Source organism: Ranitomeya imitator, chromosome 2 (genome assembly GCF_032444005.1).
Source record: "Ranitomeya imitator isolate aRanImi1 chromosome 2, aRanImi1.pri, whole genome shotgun sequence".
In the NCBI taxonomy this organism is placed as follows: domain Eukaryota; kingdom Metazoa; phylum Chordata; class Amphibia; order Anura; family Dendrobatidae; genus Ranitomeya; species Ranitomeya imitator.
Window position 1 is genome coordinate 266,805,456 of NC_091283.1, and position 22,311 is coordinate 266,827,766.

Consider the following 22,311-nt stretch of genomic DNA (forward strand, 5'->3'; position numbering starts at 1 on the left):
AGGTCTTCATGTGGGGTGGATCTGCAGTGCAGTTGATCCATCTCAAGTTGTAATAACAGCTTTCTGTTTATGATATTGAAATGTTGGGTGACTAGTTGTTTTTCAGTTAGTGGACATGCAGATCTTGTTTCCATCCAGTTTCCTCATGCGCTTCATATATCCTCTCCCATTTCATCTGCAGTTACTGTAGCATTTAATCAGATCCAGGTTCTCTTGCCTTGTCCATGTATGGTTTGGTCCAGTAGCCCTTTTATCATCAGATTGTCCTGGTTCCTCAACATCGGACGCGGACCTTGTTAATCCAGGCAACGTCCGAGCCGGCATGACTCGCTTTGCTCTTGACACTCTCGTTTATTGAGGTATGCAGCATAGTGTTATGGACCCCCACAGATGCCGACCCCCTTTTTATCAGCAGGTGGCGCAGCCTGAGCCAACAGACTCAAATTGCATCATGATAGGTGCTCCCCTGGGTGGATAGTACCATATTGTGCATGTAGGGGGCAGTACTGTGGGAACATTAAAAAGTGGGGGGGATGGCAGTACTGTGGATACATTATACTGTGTGTGAGGGGGATGCCAGTCCTGTGGAAACATTATCCTGTGTCTGTGGGAAGCCACTATTGTGGGAAATTTATACTGTGTGTGGGTGTATGTCGGTACAGTAGGAACATTATACTGTGTGAGGTGGGATGGAGGTACTGTAGGAACATTATACTGTGTGTGGGGGTATGGCGGAACTGTAGGAACATTATACTGTGTGTGGGGGTATGACAGTACTGGGAGATTATACTGTGTGTGGGGGTATGGCAGGACTGTAGGAACATTATACTGTGTGTGGTGGGATGGAGGTACTGTGAGAACATTATACTATGTGTGGGGATATGGCGGTACTGTAGGAACATTATACTGTGTGAGGGGGTATGGTGGTACTGTAGGAACATTATACTATGTGTGGGGGTATGGAGGAACTGTAGGAATATTATACTGTGTGTGGGGGTATGGCGGTACTGTAGGAACATTATACTGTGTGTGGGGCTACTATGAGAATATTATACTGTGTGTGGTGGGATGGCGGTACTATGAGAATATTATACTGTGTGTGGGGGTATGGCGGTACTATGAGAACATTATACTGTGTGTGGGGGTATGACGGTAGTGTGAAAATACCTTTTTTACGAGAGATGCCAGTACTGTGGAAACATTATACTGTATGAGCGGCATCATATATATTACATAAGGGGTGTAAAAAGGAGAGCCATGAAAAAAGACTCCTCAGGGCTGTGCTGCATTTGTACAAAAAGACTGCTATCTGCAGTCCAGACGGGACCATGTGACATCAATGGGAAGAGGGAGGGTTTCCGGAGGGAAGAGTTTAGAGGGTGCACCTGGTCAGGAGACCTTGATGACACAGTTACTGATATTATAAAGGCTGGAGCCCCAAAGGCAGAACAGATTTGGTGCCAAACAAAGGAAAGGGGTGCGGGGAAGAATCTGAGGTACCAGCTCATGGTAAAGTGCCCGAGGCAGGTGGGTGTGAGCAGGGGCTGGCTGGCAAATTTTGGCCTGGGGGGCAAGCACACAGTAGTGGCCCATTACCGGCTGCAGCCCATCCTTACTGTGTTTACCTATGGCTTATTCATAAAGAGAGTAGAGGTAACAAGGTAATAAAAAGATAATGCTGGAATAATGATGGGATACTTGTGGTGAAATGCCAACTAAATTCTCATCCACTTCTATCAGTCAGCTACTCTGAGAGATGTCTGAGACTCTACTCGACACCAGGGCCGGCGTTAGGGGCATGCAGACCAGTTGGCTGCCTAGGGCCCCCGCTCCTCCAGGGGTCCGAGTAAGAGGAGCTCAGTGTCTTCCACTTATCGGCTGATACAGTTGAAAGCAGTGATGGATGATAGTGCGTCAGGTGACACTACCTCTCCCATTACTCCCCCTCTGCCTCTGACTCAGTGTGCCAGCAGTAGAGCTGATGAGACGCTAAGACGCCCTGTATTGTGTGTGCATTATAGTGTGTGTGTGTCTGCTGCAGAATACTGTGTGTCTGCTGCATTATACTGTGTGTGCATTATTGTGTGTGTATGAGTGTCTGCTGCATTATACTGTGTGTGTCTGCTGCACTATACTGTGTGTGGGGGGGACTGCACTATACTGTGTGTCTGCTGCATTATACTGTGTTTGCTGCATTATACTGTGTGTGCATTATAGTGTGTGAGTATGTGTGTGTCTGCTCCATTGTACTGTGTGTGGGATGACTGCACTATAATGTGTGTATCTGCTGCATTATACTGTGTGTGTCTGCTAGACTATGCTGTGTAGGGGGGACTGCACTATACTGTGTGTGTCTGCTGCTTTATACAATGTGTTTGCAGCATTACACTGTGTGTGTACATTATAGTGTGTGCATGATACTGCATTATACTGTGTGTCTGCTGCACTACTGTACTGTGTGGAGGGACTGCACTATGCTGTGTGTGTCTGCTGCATTATACTGCATGTGTGCATTATAGTGTGTGTATGAGTGTCTGCTGCACTATACTGTGTGGGTGGACTGCAATATACGGTGTGTTTGCTGCATTATACTGTGTGTACATTATAGTGTGGGAGTGTGTGTCTGCTGCATTATACTGTGTGTGGGAGGACTGCACTATAATGTGTGTGTCTGCTGCACTATACTGTGTGGGGGGACTGCACTATACTGTGTGGCTACTGCACTATACTGTGTGGGAGGACTGTACTATGTTTGTGTGTTTGCTGCATTATACTGTGTGTCTGCTGCATTATACTGTGTGTGTTTGCTGCATTATACTGTGTGTGCATTATATTGTGTGTGCATCATTTTACTGTCTGCTGCATTATACTGTGTGTGTGCCTGCTGCACTATACTGTGTGGGGGGACTGCACTATACTGTGTATGTGGGGGGCTGCATTATACTCTGACAGGGGACTGCACTATACTGTTTGTGTGGGGGGCTACATTATACTGTGTATGGGGGGACTGTATTATACTGTGTTGGGGGCTGCATTATACTGTGAGGGGGCTGCATTATACTGTGAGGGGGCTGCATTGTACTCTATCAAGAACCATGGAGAGTGCATTCTACTATATCTACTACATGGGACCTGCATCATACTGTATCGAGGACTATCTGTACCCATCATTCTTCCTCAGCCGAAGTAAGGGTATGTTCCCAAGATCAGTAAAAACTGCGGGTTGGACGCTGTGTAGTTGTTCAGCGTCTAATCCGCAACGTCCTGATGTTACAGCACAGTCCCATGCCCACTATGCGTGCACAGATGCCCGTGGATCACCCGCCGAGACCGACATGTAGTGCGTCTCTCGAGACTGCAGCATGTCTATTTATCTTGAGGAGACGCGAGGCTCTGCAAGATACATATCACCAGTGCAATGTATAGGCCGTTGTGATTCCGCACGGTTCAATGAACACATGTGGATTCCCCTGCATTCAATAGTGAGGAGCGCTTTGGACGGAGCGGACATCTGCAGTGTCCAAAGTGCAGCCAGCTACTGAACGTGTGCACATACCCTAAGGAGGCTGGGAAACAATTGTCGAATGACTTCAATATTGTCGATCACACTCGTTTAGCGGCCTGAACTGAGCGCAAGTAAATACATCTGGAATGTTTCTATCTGATGGTGCAATATGTTAGCATTTGGGGACCCACTTTAAACTTTTGCCCAGGGCCCTGCTTTGTCTAAAACTGGTCCAAGTTGACACGTGACTATAACTATGCAAACTCATACTTGCAATCACTACGCTGGGAACACAGAGGAATCGTGACAGTGTGTGCGCAGCGCTCTATCACGATTCAGTAAGCTGCCGTAACACACAGACTGACTGCAGAAATTTGTCTTGAGTCCAGAAATCAGTGTTGGAAAAAAGAGTGTGAGGCTTGGCAATTTCTTATTGTCCTCATAGAACTAATTCAAATATACTCACCTCCATTGTGAAACAGACAACAGTCCAGCTAAAGAAGCCGCCATTAACTTGGTTTCTCCAAACCTGTGTAGAGTTTAGTTTAGTTTAGTTTCAGTGTGTTAGTATACTACTGATTGCAGCGTGTCAGTGTGGTAATATACTCACTGATGGCAGGGTGTCAGTGTGGTAATATACTCAGTGATGGCAGGGTGTCAGTGTGGTAATATACTCACTGATAGCAGCGTGTCAGTGTGGTAATATACTCAGTGATAGCAGCGTGTCAGTGTGGTAATATACGCAATGATTGCAGCGTGTCAGTGTGGTAATATACTCACTGATTGCAGCGTGTCAGTGTGGTAATATACTCACTGATGGCAGGGTGTCAGTGTGGTAATATACTCACTGATAGCAGCGTGTCAGTGTGGTAATATACTCACTGATAGCAGCGTGTCAGTGTGGTAATATACTCAGTGATAGCAGCGTGTCAGTGTGGTAATATACGCAATGATTGCAGCGTGTCAGTGTGGTAATATACTCACTGATTGCAGCGTGTCAGTGTGGTAATATACTCACTGATTGCAGCGTGTCAGTGTGGTAATATACTCAGTGATAGCAGCGTGTCAGTGTGGTAATATACTCACTGATAGCAGCGTGTCAGTGTGGTAATATACGCAATGATTGCAGCGTGTCGGTGTGGTAATATACTCACTGATAGCAGCGTGTCAGTGTGGTAATATACTCACTGATAGCAGCGTGTCAGTGTGGTAATATACTCAGTGATTGCAGCATGTCAGTGTGGTAATATACTCACTGATTGCAGGATGTCAGTGTGGTAATATACTCACTGATGGCAGGATGTCAGTGTGGTAATATACTCACTGATAGCAGCGTGTCAGTGTGGTAATATACTCACTGATTGCAGCGTGTCAGTGTGGTAATATACTCACTGATTGCAGCGTGTCAGTGTGGTAATATACTCACTGATTGCAGCGTGTCAGTGTGGTAATATACTCAGTGATTGCAGCGTGTCAGTGTGGTAATATACTCACTGATTGCAGGATGTCAGTGTGGTAATATACTCACTGATAGCAGCGTGTCAGTGTGGTAATATACTCACTGATTGCAGGATGTCAGTGTGGTAATATTCTCACTGATAGCAGCGTGTCAGTGTGGTAATATACTCACTGATAGCAGCGTGTCAGTGTGGTAATATACTCAGTGATTGCAGCGTGTCAGTGTGGTAATATACTCAGTGATTGCAGCGTGTCAGTGTGGTAATATACTCACTGATAGCAGCGTGTCAGTGTGGTAATATACTCACTGATAGCAGCGTGTCAGTGTGGTAATATACTCAGTGATTGCAGCGTGTCAGTGTGGTAATATACTCACTGATAGCAGCGTGTCAGTGTGGTAATATACTCAGTGATTGCAGCGTGTCAGTGTGGTAATATACTCACTGACTGCAGCGTGTCAGTGTGGTAATATACTCACTGATTGCAGCGTGTCAGTGTGGTAATATACTCACTGACTGCAGCGTGTCAGTGTGGTAATATACTCACTGATTGCAGCGTGTCAGTGTGGTAATATACTCACTGATAGCAGCATGTCAGTGTGGTAATATACTCACTGATTGCAGCGTGTCAGTGTGGTAATATACTCAGTGATTGCAGGATGTCAGTGTGGTAATATACTCACTGATTGCAGCGTGTCAGTGTGGTAATATACTCACTGACTGCAGCGTGTCAGTGTGGTAATATACTCAGTGATTGCAGGATGTCAGTGTGGTAATATACTCACTGATTGCAGCGTGTCAGTGTGGTAATATACTCACTGATTGCAGCGTGTCAGTGTGGTAATATACTCACTGATTGCAGCGTGTCAGTGTGGTAATATACTCAGTGATTGCAGGATGTCAGTGTGGTAATATACTCACTGATTGCAGCGTGTCAGTGTGGTAATATACTCACTGATTGCAGCGTGTCAGTGTGGTAATATACTCACTGATAGCAGCGTGTCAGTGTGGTAATATACTCACTGATTGCAGCGTGTCAGTGTGGTAATATACTCACTGATTGCAGCGTGTCAGTGTGGTAATATACTCAGTGATTGCAGCGTGTCAGTGTGGTAATATACTCACTGATTGCAGGATGTCAGTGTGGTAATATACTCACTGATTGCAGCGTGTCAGTGTGGTAATATACTCACTGATTGCAGGATGTCAGTGTGGTAATATTCTCACTGATAGCAGCGTGTCAGTGTGGTAATATACTCACTGATAGCAGCGTGTCAGTGTGGTAATATACTCACTGACTGCAGCGTGTCAGTGTGGTAATATACTCACTGATAGCAGCGTGTCAGTGTGGTAATATACTCACTGATAGCAGCGTGTCAGTGTGGTAATATACTCACTGATAGCAGCGTGTCAGTGTGGTAATATACTCAGTGATTGCAGCATGTCAGTGTGGTAATATACTCAGTGATTGCAGCATGTCAGTGTGGTAATATACTCACTGATTGCAGCGTGTCAGTGTGGTAATATACTCAGTGATTGCAGCGTGTCAGTGTGGTAATATACTCACTGATTGCAGGATGTCAGTGTGGTAATATACTCACTGATAGCAGCGTGTCAGTGTGGTAATATACTCACTGATTGCAGGATGTCAGTGTGGTAATATTCTCACTGATAGCAGCGTGTCAGTGTGGTAATATACTCACTGATAGCAGCGTGTCAGTGTGGTAATATACTCACTGACTGCAGCGTGTCAGTGTGGTAATATACTCACTGATAGCAGCGTGTCAGTGTGGTAATATACTCACTGATAGCAGCGTGTCAGTGTGGTAATATACTCAGTGATTGCAGCGTGTCAGTGTGGTAATATACTCACTGATAGCAGCGTGTCAGTGTGGTAATATACTCACTGATAGCAGCGTGTCAGTGTGGTAATATACTCACTGATAGCAGCGTGTCAGTGTGGTAATATACTCAGTGATTGCAGCGTGTCAGTGTGGTAATATACTCACTGACTGCAGCGTGTCAGTGTGGTAATATACTCACTGATTGCAGCGTGTCAGTGTGGTAATATACTCACTGACTGCAGCGTGTCAGTGTGGTAATATACTCACTGATTGCAGCGTGTCAGTGTGGTAATATACTCAGTGATTGCAGGATGTCAGTGTGGTAATATACTCACCGATTGCAGCGTGTCAGTGTGGTAATATACTCACTGACTGCAGCGTGTCAGTGTGGTAATATACTCACTGATAGCAGCGTGTCAGTGTGGTAATATACTCACTGATTGCAGGATGTCAGTGTGGTAATATACTCACTGATTTCAGCGTGTCAGTGTGGTAATATACTCACTGATAGCAGCGTGTCAGTGTGGTAATATACTCACTGATTGCAGGATGTCAGTGTGGTAATATACTCACTGATTTCAGCGTGTCAGTGTGGTAATATACTCACTGATAGCAGCGTGTCAGTGTGGTAATATACTCACTGATTGCAGCGTGTCAGTGTGGTAATATACTCACTGATTGCAGCGTGTCAGTGTGGTAATATACTCACTGATTGCAGGATGTCAGTGTGGTAATATACTCACTGACTGCAGCGTGTCAGTGTGGTAATATACTCACTGATGGCAGGATGTCAGTGTGGTAATATACTCACTGATAGCAGCGTGTCAGTGTGGTAATATACTCACTGATTGCAGCGTGTCAGTGTGGTAATATACTCACTGATTGCAGCGTGTCAGTGTGGTAATATACTCACTGATAGCAGCGTGTCAGTGTGGTAATATACTCACTGATTGCAGCGTGTCAGTGTGGTAATATACTCACTGATAGCAGCGTGTCAGTGTGGTAATATACTCACTGATTGCAGGGTGTCAGTGTGGTAATATACTCACTGATTGCAGGATGTCAGTGTGGTAATATACTCACTGATAGCAGCGTGTCAGTGTGGTAATATACTCACTGATTGCAGGATGTCAGTGTGGTAATATTCTCACTGATAGCAGCGTGTCAGTGTGGTAATATACTCACTGATAGCAGCGTGTCAGTGTGGTAATATACTCAGTGATTGCAGCGTGTCAGTGTGGTAATATACTCAGTGATTGCAGCGTGTCAGTGTGGTAATATACTCACTGATAGCAGCGTGTCAGTGTGGTAATATACTCACTGATAGCAGCGTGTCAGTGTGGTAATATACTCAGTGATTGCAGCGTGTCAGTGTGGTAATATACTCACTGATAGCAGCGTGTCAGTGTGGTAATATACTCAGTGATTGCAGCGTGTCAGTGTGGTAATATACTCACTGACTGCAGCGTGTCAGTGTGGTAATATACTCACTGATTGCAGCGTGTCAGTGTGGTAATATACTCACTGACTGCAGCGTGTCAGTGTGGTAATATACTCACTGATTGCAGCGTGTCAGTGTGGTAATATACTCACTGATAGCAGCATGTCAGTGTGGTAATATACTCACTGATTGCAGCGTGTCAGTGTGGTAATATACTCAGTGATTGCAGGATGTCAGTGTGGTAATATACTCACTGATTGCAGCGTGTCAGTGTGGTAATATACTCACTGACTGCAGCGTGTCAGTGTGGTAATATACTCAGTGATTGCAGGATGTCAGTGTGGTAATATACTCACTGATTGCAGCGTGTCAGTGTGGTAATATACTCACTGATTGCAGCGTGTCAGTGTGGTAATATACTCACTGATTGCAGCGTGTCAGTGTGGTAATATACTCAGTGATTGCAGGATGTCAGTGTGGTAATATACTCACTGATTGCAGCGTGTCAGTGTGGTAATATACTCACTGATTGCAGCGTGTCAGTGTGGTAATATACTCACTGATAGCAGCGTGTCAGTGTGGTAATATACTCACTGATTGCAGCGTGTCAGTGTGGTAATATACTCACTGATTGCAGCGTGTCAGTGTGGTAATATACTCAGTGATTGCAGCGTGTCAGTGTGGTAATATACTCACTGATTGCAGGATGTCAGTGTGGTAATATACTCACTGATTGCAGCGTGTCAGTGTGGTAATATACTCACTGATTGCAGGATGTCAGTGTGGTAATATTCTCACTGATAGCAGCGTGTCAGTGTGGTAATATACTCACTGATAGCAGCGTGTCAGTGTGGTAATATACTCACTGACTGCAGCGTGTCAGTGTGGTAATATACTCACTGATAGCAGCGTGTCAGTGTGGTAATATACTCACTGATAGCAGCGTGTCAGTGTGGTAATATACTCACTGATAGCAGCGTGTCAGTGTGGTAATATACTCAGTGATTGCAGCATGTCAGTGTGGTAATATACTCAGTGATTGCAGCATGTCAGTGTGGTAATATACTCACTGATTGCAGCGTGTCAGTGTGGTAATATACTCAGTGATTGCAGCGTGTCAGTGTGGTAATATACTCACTGATTGCAGGATGTCAGTGTGGTAATATACTCACTGATAGCAGCGTGTCAGTGTGGTAATATACTCACTGATTGCAGGATGTCAGTGTGGTAATATTCTCACTGATAGCAGCGTGTCAGTGTGGTAATATACTCACTGATAGCAGCGTGTCAGTGTGGTAATATACTCACTGACTGCAGCGTGTCAGTGTGGTAATATACTCACTGATAGCAGCGTGTCAGTGTGGTAATATACTCACTGATAGCAGCGTGTCAGTGTGGTAATATACTCAGTGATTGCAGCGTGTCAGTGTGGTAATATACTCACTGATAGCAGCGTGTCAGTGTGGTAATATACTCACTGATAGCAGCGTGTCAGTGTGGTAATATACTCACTGATAGCAGCGTGTCAGTGTGGTAATATACTCAGTGATTGCAGCGTGTCAGTGTGGTAATATACTCACTGACTGCAGCGTGTCAGTGTGGTAATATACTCACTGATTGCAGCGTGTCAGTGTGGTAATATACTCACTGACTGCAGCGTGTCAGTGTGGTAATATACTCACTGATTGCAGCGTGTCAGTGTGGTAATATACTCAGTGATTGCAGGATGTCAGTGTGGTAATATACTCACCGATTGCAGCGTGTCAGTGTGGTAATATACTCACTGACTGCAGCGTGTCAGTGTGGTAATATACTCACTGATAGCAGCGTGTCAGTGTGGTAATATACTCACTGATTGCAGGATGTCAGTGTGGTAATATACTCACTGATTTCAGCGTGTCAGTGTGGTAATATACTCACTGATAGCAGCGTGTCAGTGTGGTAATATACTCACTGATTGCAGGATGTCAGTGTGGTAATATACTCACTGATTTCAGCGTGTCAGTGTGGTAATATACTCACTGATAGCAGCGTGTCAGTGTGGTAATATACTCACTGATTGCAGCGTGTCAGTGTGGTAATATACTCACTGATTGCAGCGTGTCAGTGTGGTAATATACTCACTGATTGCAGGATGTCAGTGTGGTAATATACTCACTGACTGCAGCGTGTCAGTGTGGTAATATACTCACTGATGGCAGGATGTCAGTGTGGTAATATACTCACTGATAGCAGCGTGTCAGTGTGGTAATATACTCACTGATTGCAGCGTGTCAGTGTGGTAATATACTCACTGATTGCAGCGTGTCAGTGTGGTAATATACTCACTGATAGCAGCGTGTCAGTGTGGTAATATACTCACTGATTGCAGCGTGTCAGTGTGGTAATATACTCACTGATAGCAGCGTGTCAGTGTGGTAATATACTCACTGATTGCAGGGTGTCAGTGTGGTAATATACTCACTGATAGCAGCGTGTCAGTGTGGTAATATACTCACTGATAGCAGCGTGTCAGTGTGGTAATAGACTCACTGATTGCAGGATGTCAGTGTGGTAATATACTCACTGATAGCAGCGTGTCAGTGTGGTAATATACTCAGTGATTGCAGCGTGTCAGTGTGGTAATATACTCAGTGATTGCAGCGTGTCAGTGTGGTAATATACTCACTGATTGCAGGATGTCAGTGTGGTAATATACTCACTGATAGCAGCGTGTCAGTGTGGTAATATACTCACTGATTGCAGGATGTCAGTGTGGTAATATTCTCACTGATAGCAGCGTGTCAGTGTGGTAATATACTCACTGATAGCAGCGTGTCAGTGTGGTAATATACTCACTGACTGCAGCGTGTCAGTGTGGTAATATACTCACTGATAGCAGCGTGTCAGTGTGGTAATATACTCACTGATAGCAGCGTGTCAGTGTGGTAATATACTCAGTGATTGCAGCGTGTCAGTGTGGTAATATACTCACTGATAGCAGCGTGTCAGTGTGGTAATATACTCAGTGATTGCAGCGTGTCAGTGTGGTAATATACTCACTGACTGCAGCGTGTCAGTGTGGTAATATACTCACTGATTGCAGCGTGTCAGTGTGGTAATATACTCACTGACTGCAGCGTGTCAGTGTGGTAATATACTCACTGATTGCAGCGTGTCAGTGTGGTAATATACTCAGTGATTGCAGGATGTCAGTGTGGTAATATACTCACCGATTGCAGCGTGTCAGTGTGGTAATATACTCACTGACTGCAGCGTGTCAGTGTGGTAATATACTCACTGATAGCAGCGTGTCAGTGTGGTAATGTACTCACTGATAGCAGCGTGTCAGTGTGGTAATATACTCACTGATTGCAGCGTGTCAGTGTGGTAATATACTCACTGATTTCAGCGTGTCAGTGTGGTAATATACTCACTGATAGCAGCGTGTCAGTGTGGTAATATACTCACTGATTGCAGGATGTCAGTGTGGTAATATACTCACTGATTTCAGCGTGTCAGTGTGGTAATATACTCACTGATAGCAGCGTGTCAGTGTGGTAATATACTCACTGATAGCAGCGTGTCAGTGTGGTAATATACTCACTGATTGCAGCGTGTCAGTGTGGTAATATACTCACTGATTGCAGGATGTCAGTGTGGTAATATACTCACTGATTGCAGGATGTCAGTGTGGTAATATACTCACTGATTTCAGCGTGTCAGTGTGGTAATATACTCACTGATAGCAGCGTGTCAGTGTGGTAATATACTCACTGATTGCAGGATGTCAGTGTGGTAATATACTCACTGATTTCAGCGTGTCAGTGTGGTAATATACTCACTGATAGCAGCGTGTCAGTGTGGTAATATACTCACTGATAGCAGCGTGTCAGTGTGGTAATATACTCACTGATTGCAGCGTGTCAGTGTGGTAATATACTCACTGATTGCAGGATGTCAGTGTGGTAATATACTCACTGACTGCAGCGTGTCAGTGTGGTAATATACTCACTGATTGCAGGATGTCAGTGTGGTAATATACTCACTGATGGCAGGATGTCAGTGTGGTAATATACTCACTGATAGCAGCGTGTCAGTGTGGTAATATACTCACTGATAGCAGCGTGTCAGTGTGGTAATATACTCACTGATAGCAGCGTGTCAGTGTGGTAATATACTCACTGATTGCAGCGTGTCAGTGTGGTAATATACTCACTGATTGCAGCGTGTCAGTGTGGTAATATACTCAGTGATTGCAGCGTGTCAGTGTGGTAATATACTCACTGATTGCAGGATGTCAGTGTGGTAATATACTCACTGATTGCAGCGTGTCAGTGTGGTAATATACTCACTGATTGCAGGATGTCAGTGTGGTAATATTCTCACTGATAGCAGCGTGTCAGTGTGGTAATATACTCACTGATAGCAGCGTGTCAGTGTGGTAATATACTCACTGATTGCAGCGTGTCAGTGTGGTAATATACTCACTGATAGCAGCGTGTCAGTGTGGTAATATACTCACTGATAGCAGCGTGTCAGTGTGGTAATATACTCACTGATTGCAGCGTGTCAGTGTGGTAATATTCTCACTGATAGCAGCGTGTCAGTGTGGTAATATACTCACTGATAGCAGCGTGTCAGTGTGGTAATATACTCACTGACTGCAGCGTGTCAGTGTGGTAATATACTCACTGATAGCAGCGTGTCAGTGTGGTAATATACTCACTGATTGCAGTGTGTCAGTGTGGTAATATACTCACTGATAGCAGCGTGTCAGTGTGGTAATATACTCAGTGATTGCAGCATGTCAGTGTGGTAATATACTCAGTGATTGCAGGATGTCAGTGTGGTAATATACTCACTGATTTCAGCGTGTCAGTGTGGTAATATACTCACTGATAGCAGCGTGTCAGTGTGGTAATATACTCACTGATTGCAGCGTGTCAGTGTGGTAATATACTCACTGATTGCAGCGTGTCAGTGTGGTAATATACTCACTGAGTGCAGGATGTCAGTGTGGTAATATACTCACTGACTGCAGCGTGTCAGTGTGGTAATATACTCACTGATGGCAGGATGTCAGTGTGGTAATATACTCACTGATAGCAGCGTGTCAGTGTGGTAATATACTCACTGATTGCAGCGTGTCAGTGTGGTAATATACTCACTGATTGCAGCGTGTCAGTGTGGTAATATACTCAGTGATTGCAGCGTGTCAGTGTGGTAATATACTCACTGATTGCAGGATGTCAGTGTGGTAATATACTCACTGATAGCAGCGTGTCAGTGTGGTAATATACTCACTGATTGCAGGATGTCAGTGTGGTAATATTCTCACTGATAGCAGCGTGTCAGTGTGGTAATATACTCACTGATAGCAGCGTGTCAGTGTGGTAATATACTCACTGACTGCAGCGTGTCAGTGTGGTAATATACTCACTGATAGCAGCGTGTCAGTGTGGTAATATACTCACTGATAGCAGCGTGTCAGTGTGGTAATATACTCAGTGATTGCAGCGTGTCAGTGTGGTAATATACTCACTGATAGCAGCGTGTCAGTGTGGTAATATACTCAGTGATTGCAGCGTGTCAGTGTGGTAATATACTCACTGACTGCAGCGTGTCAGTGTGGTAATATACTCACTGATTGCAGCGTGTCAGTGTGGTAATATACTCACTGATTGCAGCGTGTCAGTGTGGTAATATACTCACTGACTGCAGCGTGTCAGTGTGGTAATATACTCACTGATTGCAGCGTGTCAGTGTGGTAATATACTCAGTGATTGCAGGATGTCAGTGTGGTAATATACTCACCGATTGCAGCGTGTCAGTGTGGTAATATACTCACTGACTGCAGCGTGTCAGTGTGGTAATATACTCACTGACTGCAGCGTGTCAGTGTGGTAATATACTCACTGACTGCAGCGTGTCAGTGTGGTAATATACTCAGTGATTGCAGCATGTCAGTGTGGTAATATACTCACTGATTGCAGCATGTCAGTGTGGTAATATACTCACTGATAGCAGCGTGTCAGTGTGGTAATATACTCACTGACTGCAGCGTGTCAGTGTGGTAATATACTCACTGACTGCAGCGTGTCAGTGTGGTAATATACTCACTGATAGCAGCGTGTCAGTGTGGTAATATACTAACTGATTGCAGCGTGTCAGTGTGGTAATATACTCAGTGATTGCAGCGTGTCAGTGTGGTAATATACTCACTGACTGCAGCGTGTCAGTGTGGTAATATACTCACTGATTGCAGGATGTCAGTGTGGTAATATACTCACTGATTGCAGCGTGTCAGTATGGTAATATACTCACTGATTGCAGCGTGTCAGTGTGGTAATATACTCAGTGATTGCAGCGTGTCAGTGTGGTAATATACTCACTGATTGCAGCGTGTCAGTGTGGTAATATACTCAGTGATTGCAGCGTGTCAGTGTGGTAATATACTCACTGATTGCAGCGTGTCAGTGTGGTAATATACTCACTGATTGCAGCGTGTCAGTGTGGTAATATACTCACTGATAGCAGCGTGTCAGTGTGGTAATATACTCACTGATTGCAGCGTGTCAGTGTGGTAATATACTCACTGATGGCAGCGTCAGTGTGGTAATATACTCACTAATCGCAGTCTTCTCCTGTGTCTAGAGTTGCTCCACTCCTGTTCTACGTCACCTGACGGCTGTTCAGACTCTCCAGGTCACGCTGGGCTCTATGTGACACATAGGTGGCTTTTACAATAGAAGTCTATGGAGCGTGAGAATGAGGCTCACAATGAGGATCCATAGACTTACATTGTAAAGAGACGTCCAGGTAACATAAAGCATAGTGGGAGCCGGGGTCTGAAGAGTGAAGACGTCACTCAGAGGAGAAGCCGAGCGATGCTGGATACCGGAGAACACGGCGCTAGGTGAGTACAGTAACACACTGACACTGCTCTAACATGTACATGGGAACTAGGGGAAAAAGCGTTAATAGGAGGATTACAGGCAACAGATGGTATGTGCTGGATAATATGTTACTTGTATATTGTACTATGAGTACAGACATGATATATTATACTATTCGCACTTTATCCAGCATATAACATCAGATGTTTATGCACACAGTATATTACATAAAGTATACTGTACAGGACAATATATGACTGCTATGTGACATACAGACATCAGACATTACATTAGCCACGTATTATCCTGTACATACCATCATATGTCTCTGCACATAGTATGGGCGAATAATTTTTCAGAGGGGCCACATGACACACCACGACTATCATGGAGGCCAAACCAAAAGACTGAAGTGAATTCTGCTCAATATTATTATTAACATATTAATTACAATTCATATTAAAATATAATAATTATATCATACTAGATGGTGGCCGGATTCTAACGCATCGGGTATTCTAGAATATGCATGTCCACGTAGTATATTGCCCAGTCACGTATATTGCCCAGACACGTAGTATATTGCCCAGCCACGTAGTATATTGCCCAGCGACGTAGTATATTGCCCAGCCACGTAGTATATTGCCCAGCCACGTAGTATATTGCCCAGCCACGTAGTATATTGCCCAGCCACGTAGTATATTGCCCAGCCACGTAGTATATTGCCCAGCCACTTAATATATTGCCCAGTCACGTAGTATATTGCCCAGCCACGTAGTATATTGCCCAGCCACGTAGTATATTGCCCAGCCACGTAGGATATTGCCCAGCCACGTATTGCCCAGCCACATAGTATATAGCACAACCCACGTAGTACGGTATATTGCCCAGCCACATAGTATATAGCAGAGCCACGTAGTATATTGCCCAGTTACGTAGTATATTGGCCAGCACAGAGCCACGTAGTATAGAGACTTAAAAAAAACCCAAAATAAACATATACTGACCTATAGCCCGTTGAAGTCCTGCTATACTCACCCTCCGCCACCTTTCTCGCTCCTCTCCCCGCTCCCGGGACCGCTCCATTGCAAGCGGCAGCTTGTGGTCCCGTCCCAGGGCTGGTGTGAGCAGGACCTATGATGACGTCGCGGTCACATGACCGAGAAAGGCGGCGGAGGGGGAGTATAGCAGGTTTTTTTTTTTTTTTAAATTATTTTTAACATGACCTATTTTTACTATTGATGCTGCATAGGCAGCATCAATAGTAAATAGTTGGGGACACACAGGGTTAATAGCAGCGGTAACGGCGCACGTTCGTGACAGAAGGACAGACAGACAGACGGAAGTGACCCTTAGGCTTCTTTCACACTAACGACGCTAGCGTTTAGCGCATTGCACAATGGAGGCAGCGGATGCATTTCTCCGGCGCATCCGCTGCCCCATTGTAAGGTGCGGGGAGGTGGGGGTGGAGTTCTGGCAGCGCATGTGCGGTCGGATAAAGCGATCCGTCAGGAGCAAAAAACGTTACATGTAGCGTTTTTTGCTCCCGACGGTCCGCAGAAGCACGACGCATCCGTCGCTCGACGGATGCAACGTGTGGCAATCCATCGCAAATGCGTCGTCAATACAAGTCTATGGGGAAAAAACGCATCCTGCAAGCACTTTTGCAGGATGCGTTTTTTCTGCAAAACGACGCATTGTGACGGATTGCAGAAAACGCTAGTGTGAAAGTAGCCTTAGACAATTATATATAAGATACTACAGTATGTGCACATGCCTACAGTGTTATATGCACTGACTATACCTGGACCTCACATTATAATGGATGGAATAATCTGATATATGGTGTCCTGGAGCCAGGCTCAGGAGCAGTCAGGATGACTGTATACTTGTGTCTGACCCTGACTGGGAGTTATTGCTGCAGCTTGAACGGGTGACGCTGGAGCCGAAAACTCCACTGATAGTGACCTGTGCTGCATGAAAGTTCAAATGGGTGCAATAAATCCTCACACTCACTGTGCCTCAGAGGGACTGCAGACACAAGACGCAGGATTCGGCCGGGTCCTTGATCTCCTCCTGACCCCTGCAAATCTCTTCTGACTCAGACTGCTCTCCAGTCCTCCACGAGGAAGCATCCCGGCCAGCGCGCGAGGTGAGAGATCAGAACACACGGCCGCACAGTGTGCAGTGTGGGCGTGTCTACAATTCAGGGACGGACGGCCACCACTTACAGGATTAAAGTAGCACAGTGCACTGCCAGAAGCCATCTTCTAGGCGGCAGGAAGCTGGGCGGCCCGCATCTGCTGCTGAGGAGACAGGCCCGGGGGGCACTTGCCCTTTTGCCACCCGGCCCAGCCCGCCTCTGGGTGTGAGGCAGAACCCTGCTTACAGGGCATAATGGGGGCATTACCCTGTGTGGGGCCAAGAAAGGGGCCCTGTACTAGCAGAACAATCCGCTCCTTCACTTCCTGTCCTCCATAGTTGGCTCGTATGTATCTATTACAGGAAACAGAACAACAACGTTATGATTCTTATAAAGAGTCTCCGTGCAGAAGGGGTTAATGTCCCCGCGCTCAGTAATGGGGAATCTCCACATACCTCCACCTGCAGAGCCGCACTCCACATATATGGCTGCTCTGTGCGCACAGGACCTGTGATGAGGTCATAGGAGGGAGGAGTCAGAGGTCACGTGATCCGCAGTGAAGACGCTACATGGAAACTTCTCCTCAGTCAGTGACATTTCCGCCATTATTCGCCCTCACTACTGGCACAATTACCTCGCGCCGCCTTTTCTACACAATGTTATGTGTGGAATGTAACGTGTGATTTCTCTGGAGACAAATAGACCCCACACATGAGGGAATTATTACCGGTTACCGGACGTCTAGTATATGGCGGCATATGATTGTGCTATCGCCTCCACACCAGGAGCTAAAATGCCGAAATCTCGCTTATTTACCCCCTTCCAGTGTCCGGCTGAGGGTCATATACGGCCACGCACCTCTCCAGTCGCTGTGGGGTTTTGGTAATAGGATGGAGGGCGGCGTCCATGCTTGGACTTCAGAGAGTAAAAAAATCGCAGCTCACCTTCCCTGTCCTTTACCCCTTAGGCTAGGTTCACATTGCGCTAGGTGAGTCCGTCTAACGGACACGTTTTTAAGTATTGAAAACGCAATATAACGCACATACTAACGCGCCCATAGACTTGCATTGTCTGACGCATTGTGACACATACCAAAATTGGCATGCGTTTGTCACATAACATTTTTTTCTGACGGACATTGGAACGCGGCTTGCAGCGTTTTCGGGTCCGGCCAAGCTAACGCAATACTAAAGGAAGCGTTCATTCTGCCATAGAAGGCTATGGCAAACACAGCCAGACGCAAATCATGAATAATTTCCAAATAGAACCACACATTTTAATAGCGTTTGAGGGTGGTCCATGTGGTCATGTGACAGGAAATATGATTTCGGCCATTAAAGGAGGAATATCCCACCCACACATTTCTCCTGAGGCCTGCTGCACGTGACAGAGAAAGTGTCTTGCAAGAGATCACAGGAAATGTAAGTACATTTCTATATATTATATATCTCTGTATACATCATGGGAGTCTGTATTGTCCGTCGGATGTGTGTGTACTAAAAAAGTATTGCTTTGTTGCACGCAGATGTCGGATACTGATGTCAGCAGCAGCGTGTCTGCGGTGTTTTCATCGCAATCGGTAGGCTTGCACTTTAAAAAACCACAATAATGTTGTGTGAAACTCCATTGTATTGAGTTAAGCACGTGAATAAAAATCATGTTTTTATTGTAAATAGGAGTCTTCGGAGCCTGAGGCTGCTAGGTTCCCCCCCCCAAAAAAAAAAACAGGCAAAACCCTCAAAGGTACATGGCACACATTTTTAGTTTTTCAGGCATAAATTTATTGATCCAATAAAAGTAGTTTTTTTCATTTTAAATATACAATAGGTTGTGGCACACGGAGGACACAAGAGAAAGAAGGTTCCTAGCCGTCTGTCGTCGCCACAACTGCCAGTGGTAAATATAAAACTAGAAATTTTCTATCCAATATTTATCAACAATCTATCTATTCACTTTCTATCTACTAGATCTATAAACTATCGCTCTATGTATGTATCTATCTATCGCTATATCTATGTATCTATCTTTCTATATCTATGTATCTATCTATCAATGTATCTATCTATGTATCTATCTATGTATCTATGTATCTATGTATCTATCTATCTATCTATCTATCTATGAGTCTGGCCATCAAGTGAAATTGAACCTTTCAACATAACGTTTTGTGTTTACATAGTCCAAGTCAGCGACCAAAAAAAAAGGATTGTGGTTGATGAAGAGCCATTGACCATTCACAACGAGACACTGATCAACCTTGTGGAAGCCAACCCCTCCATATGGGACCAAAGCGACAGCTCCCACCATGACATTGTGAAGAACCGCAAGTTGTGGGATCAAATTATGTCACTTCGATCCCCGATACATGGAGAAGTCGACAACCTCAAAGAAAAAAATTGGTAAATATTGGTGACGTTACATTGCAAAATGTTAAGAATGCAAACCGTCAAACACCTTTTTTTTTTTTTTTTTTTAAATGCTAAAATTTTTAAAAAAATATCTACAAAAAATGTAAATTTTTCTCTCCTATCTATCTAATATCTACCTATCCACTTGTTGTCTACTATCTTTCTCTTAACTCTCAACTATCTATACACTATTTTGAAACTATTTCTCTATCATCATCTATCTAATAACTACTAACAACTATCTATCTACTATCTATATACCAACTATCTTAACTAACTATCTATCTACAATTTTACTACTATCAATATATCTACGAACTATCTATCTACTATTTATATAACTTTTCCTTTTTTTTTAATTTAAAGCCGATGCTGTCCATACCCGTTGGAAATCCATACGAGATCGCTTTGTCCGTGACTACCGCAACAGTCAAAATGCACCAAGCGGATCAGGTGGCAAACGGGTGACCCCGTATGTGCATTACGAGCAATTGCTTTCTACAAAAAACATTGTCTCAGCGCTCATAAGTACAAATAGGTCTGTGTGCGAGACAAATTGTTTAAAGGAAAAAAATTAATTTTTGTTTTTTGGGGTTACAGCACGATATGCAGTACCGCTGGGCCTAGACCGGCAGAGGAACTGGAGCCATCTCCAGTGGAACCATCCCAACCTGAAGATGTGTCTGGCATCAGCGAGCCACGATCTGTGGAGAGAAGCACTGTTGCTGCAGGTGTGAGTGCCTGGTTGCAATCACAGCGTGGACGCAAGCGAGCATCACAAAAAGATGAAGATGATGCCATTATCGTCGATGGACTCCAATGGGTAGAGGACATGTGTCGCAGTGAACTCAAAGACCTGAGGCGGGAAATTACCGACCTGCAATCCCGCGAGTCTGTATATTCTGCTAATGAGTGGAAGCTACTTTTTTTGTCCTATGTGCCTGTAGCTCAAAATATCCCGGCACATAGAAACCTTATGTTTAGGCAAAGACTGAACGACCTTCTTGAGGAATTTGTGGGCCCCCAGGAACCCGCTCCATCGGGAACAAGAAGAATGGACATGCCGGCCTACAACCCTCAATATAGAGGCCGGGGTGAAACGAGCATGGAACATCATAGACAATGGACAATGTAGCAGTCCATCATACAGTTGGGCAGACAATACGTCCGCGCAATACCAAAGTCTATAGTACTGTTCACTGTCCCCAGCCAGGTGCAATTACTGCGTTGCAAGTTTTGTTGGTTTTTTTTTAACACCCAATTTCTTTTTTTTTTTTTTTTTACATCCCTATGGGGGTTCATGTCTGGCAACAAAATTGTGCAGACAGATGCATGCCTTCACTACACGGTCCACATTTTCAGGTTGCAGTTGCATGCAGGTTAGTAAAATCCACCATTTTAATGTCAAAATCCCAAAGGCACACTCCACATAACGTCTTGCCCGGCTCAAGCGATAATTAAAAATGCGCCTGGTGGAGTTTAGACCACGGCTTGAGGAGATTTTGTTCGAGTTGGAACGCCTCATCACCAACTAAAACAAAGGGCAAACTTGGGTCTTCAGTCCCCGGTAGAGGACGTGATGAGGGTATGTTAAAATTGTTGCTGTACAAACATCGCCCCATGTTGGAGTCTCTGAAGACTCTGGAATCGTTAGTCCGGTTATAAGCACCAATATCCACAGCAACAAAGCGGTCCTTGCATCCGCAATAGCCATCAAAACAATATAGTTGTAGTATAGCGACCCAATATGTGCTGGTTTCTGAATCCGAATGTGCTTGCCGTCCACGGCACCAATACAATTGGGGAAATTAGCCACATCCTCGAACTGTTGGGAAATCGCTAGCCACATTTCTGATGTCGGCGTTGGTAGCACAAGTGGTTGCAAGTTGTTCCAAATGGCATCACAAGTTTCCCGAACCAGTTGGCAAATTGTTAACTTCCCAAGTCTAAATTGATAATGCAGTGACGCAAAAGATTCTCCGGTAGCCAGATACCCGTCGGCATTCAAAAAGAAAAAAAAAAAAAAATTTGTTTAGGATTTTAAAGGTCAACTAAAAGGCTAGTTACAATAGAATATACAATTGCTAAATGAACATTATGCCCCACGATACCGAGATCTAGTCTTTGTCAATAGAATGATAAAAAAATGTATAATTACCTCACAGTCACTACTAAACGTTGCTCCGCACAGATGCTTTCACGGAAAGTGCTGCGATGATGATGTATCTCATCCTTCACATGTGAGAGCAGAACATCAAAGGTCTCAATGGACATCTGTAGATAGCGTTGGAATTTGAAGGGATGATCCCGAAGCTGAACATACAGGGTGTGAAAGGCATCATATGTATTCCGCAAGAAATTCACTTCGTGGATCCAATATCTCCTTTGCGAACTATGCTTTCTCTGCTGAAGTCGCAACCGCATCAAGCGAAATCTAACGAGCTCAGACACAAACATCTTGCTAGCAGAAGTTCACTCAATGCTTTCAAAATGGAGAATGTGTATGCACCCACACCCGACGCTGACAAAAGGAAAAAAAAAAAAGAACAACTTTATTGACAGTGACAAACGCAAACAAAGGGATACTTCGCTAACGGACATCCAAATTAGAAAAACGCGTGACGCCGATTTTTAA

General features: G+C 44.6%; 1 protein-coding gene across 1 annotated transcript in view; it reads right to left on the minus strand.

The window, feature by feature from the left end:
* Positions 1-22,311, minus strand: part of LOC138666379 (zinc finger protein 850-like) — a 94,787-nt gene that overhangs the window by 34,132 nt on the left and 38,344 nt on the right. Inside the window, exon 7 of the mRNA XM_069754607.1 lies at positions 17,142-17,395. Coding sequence (XP_069610708.1) covers positions 17,142-17,395 — 254 coding nt within the window. The remainder of the gene's footprint in view (positions 1-17,141; positions 17,396-22,311) is intronic.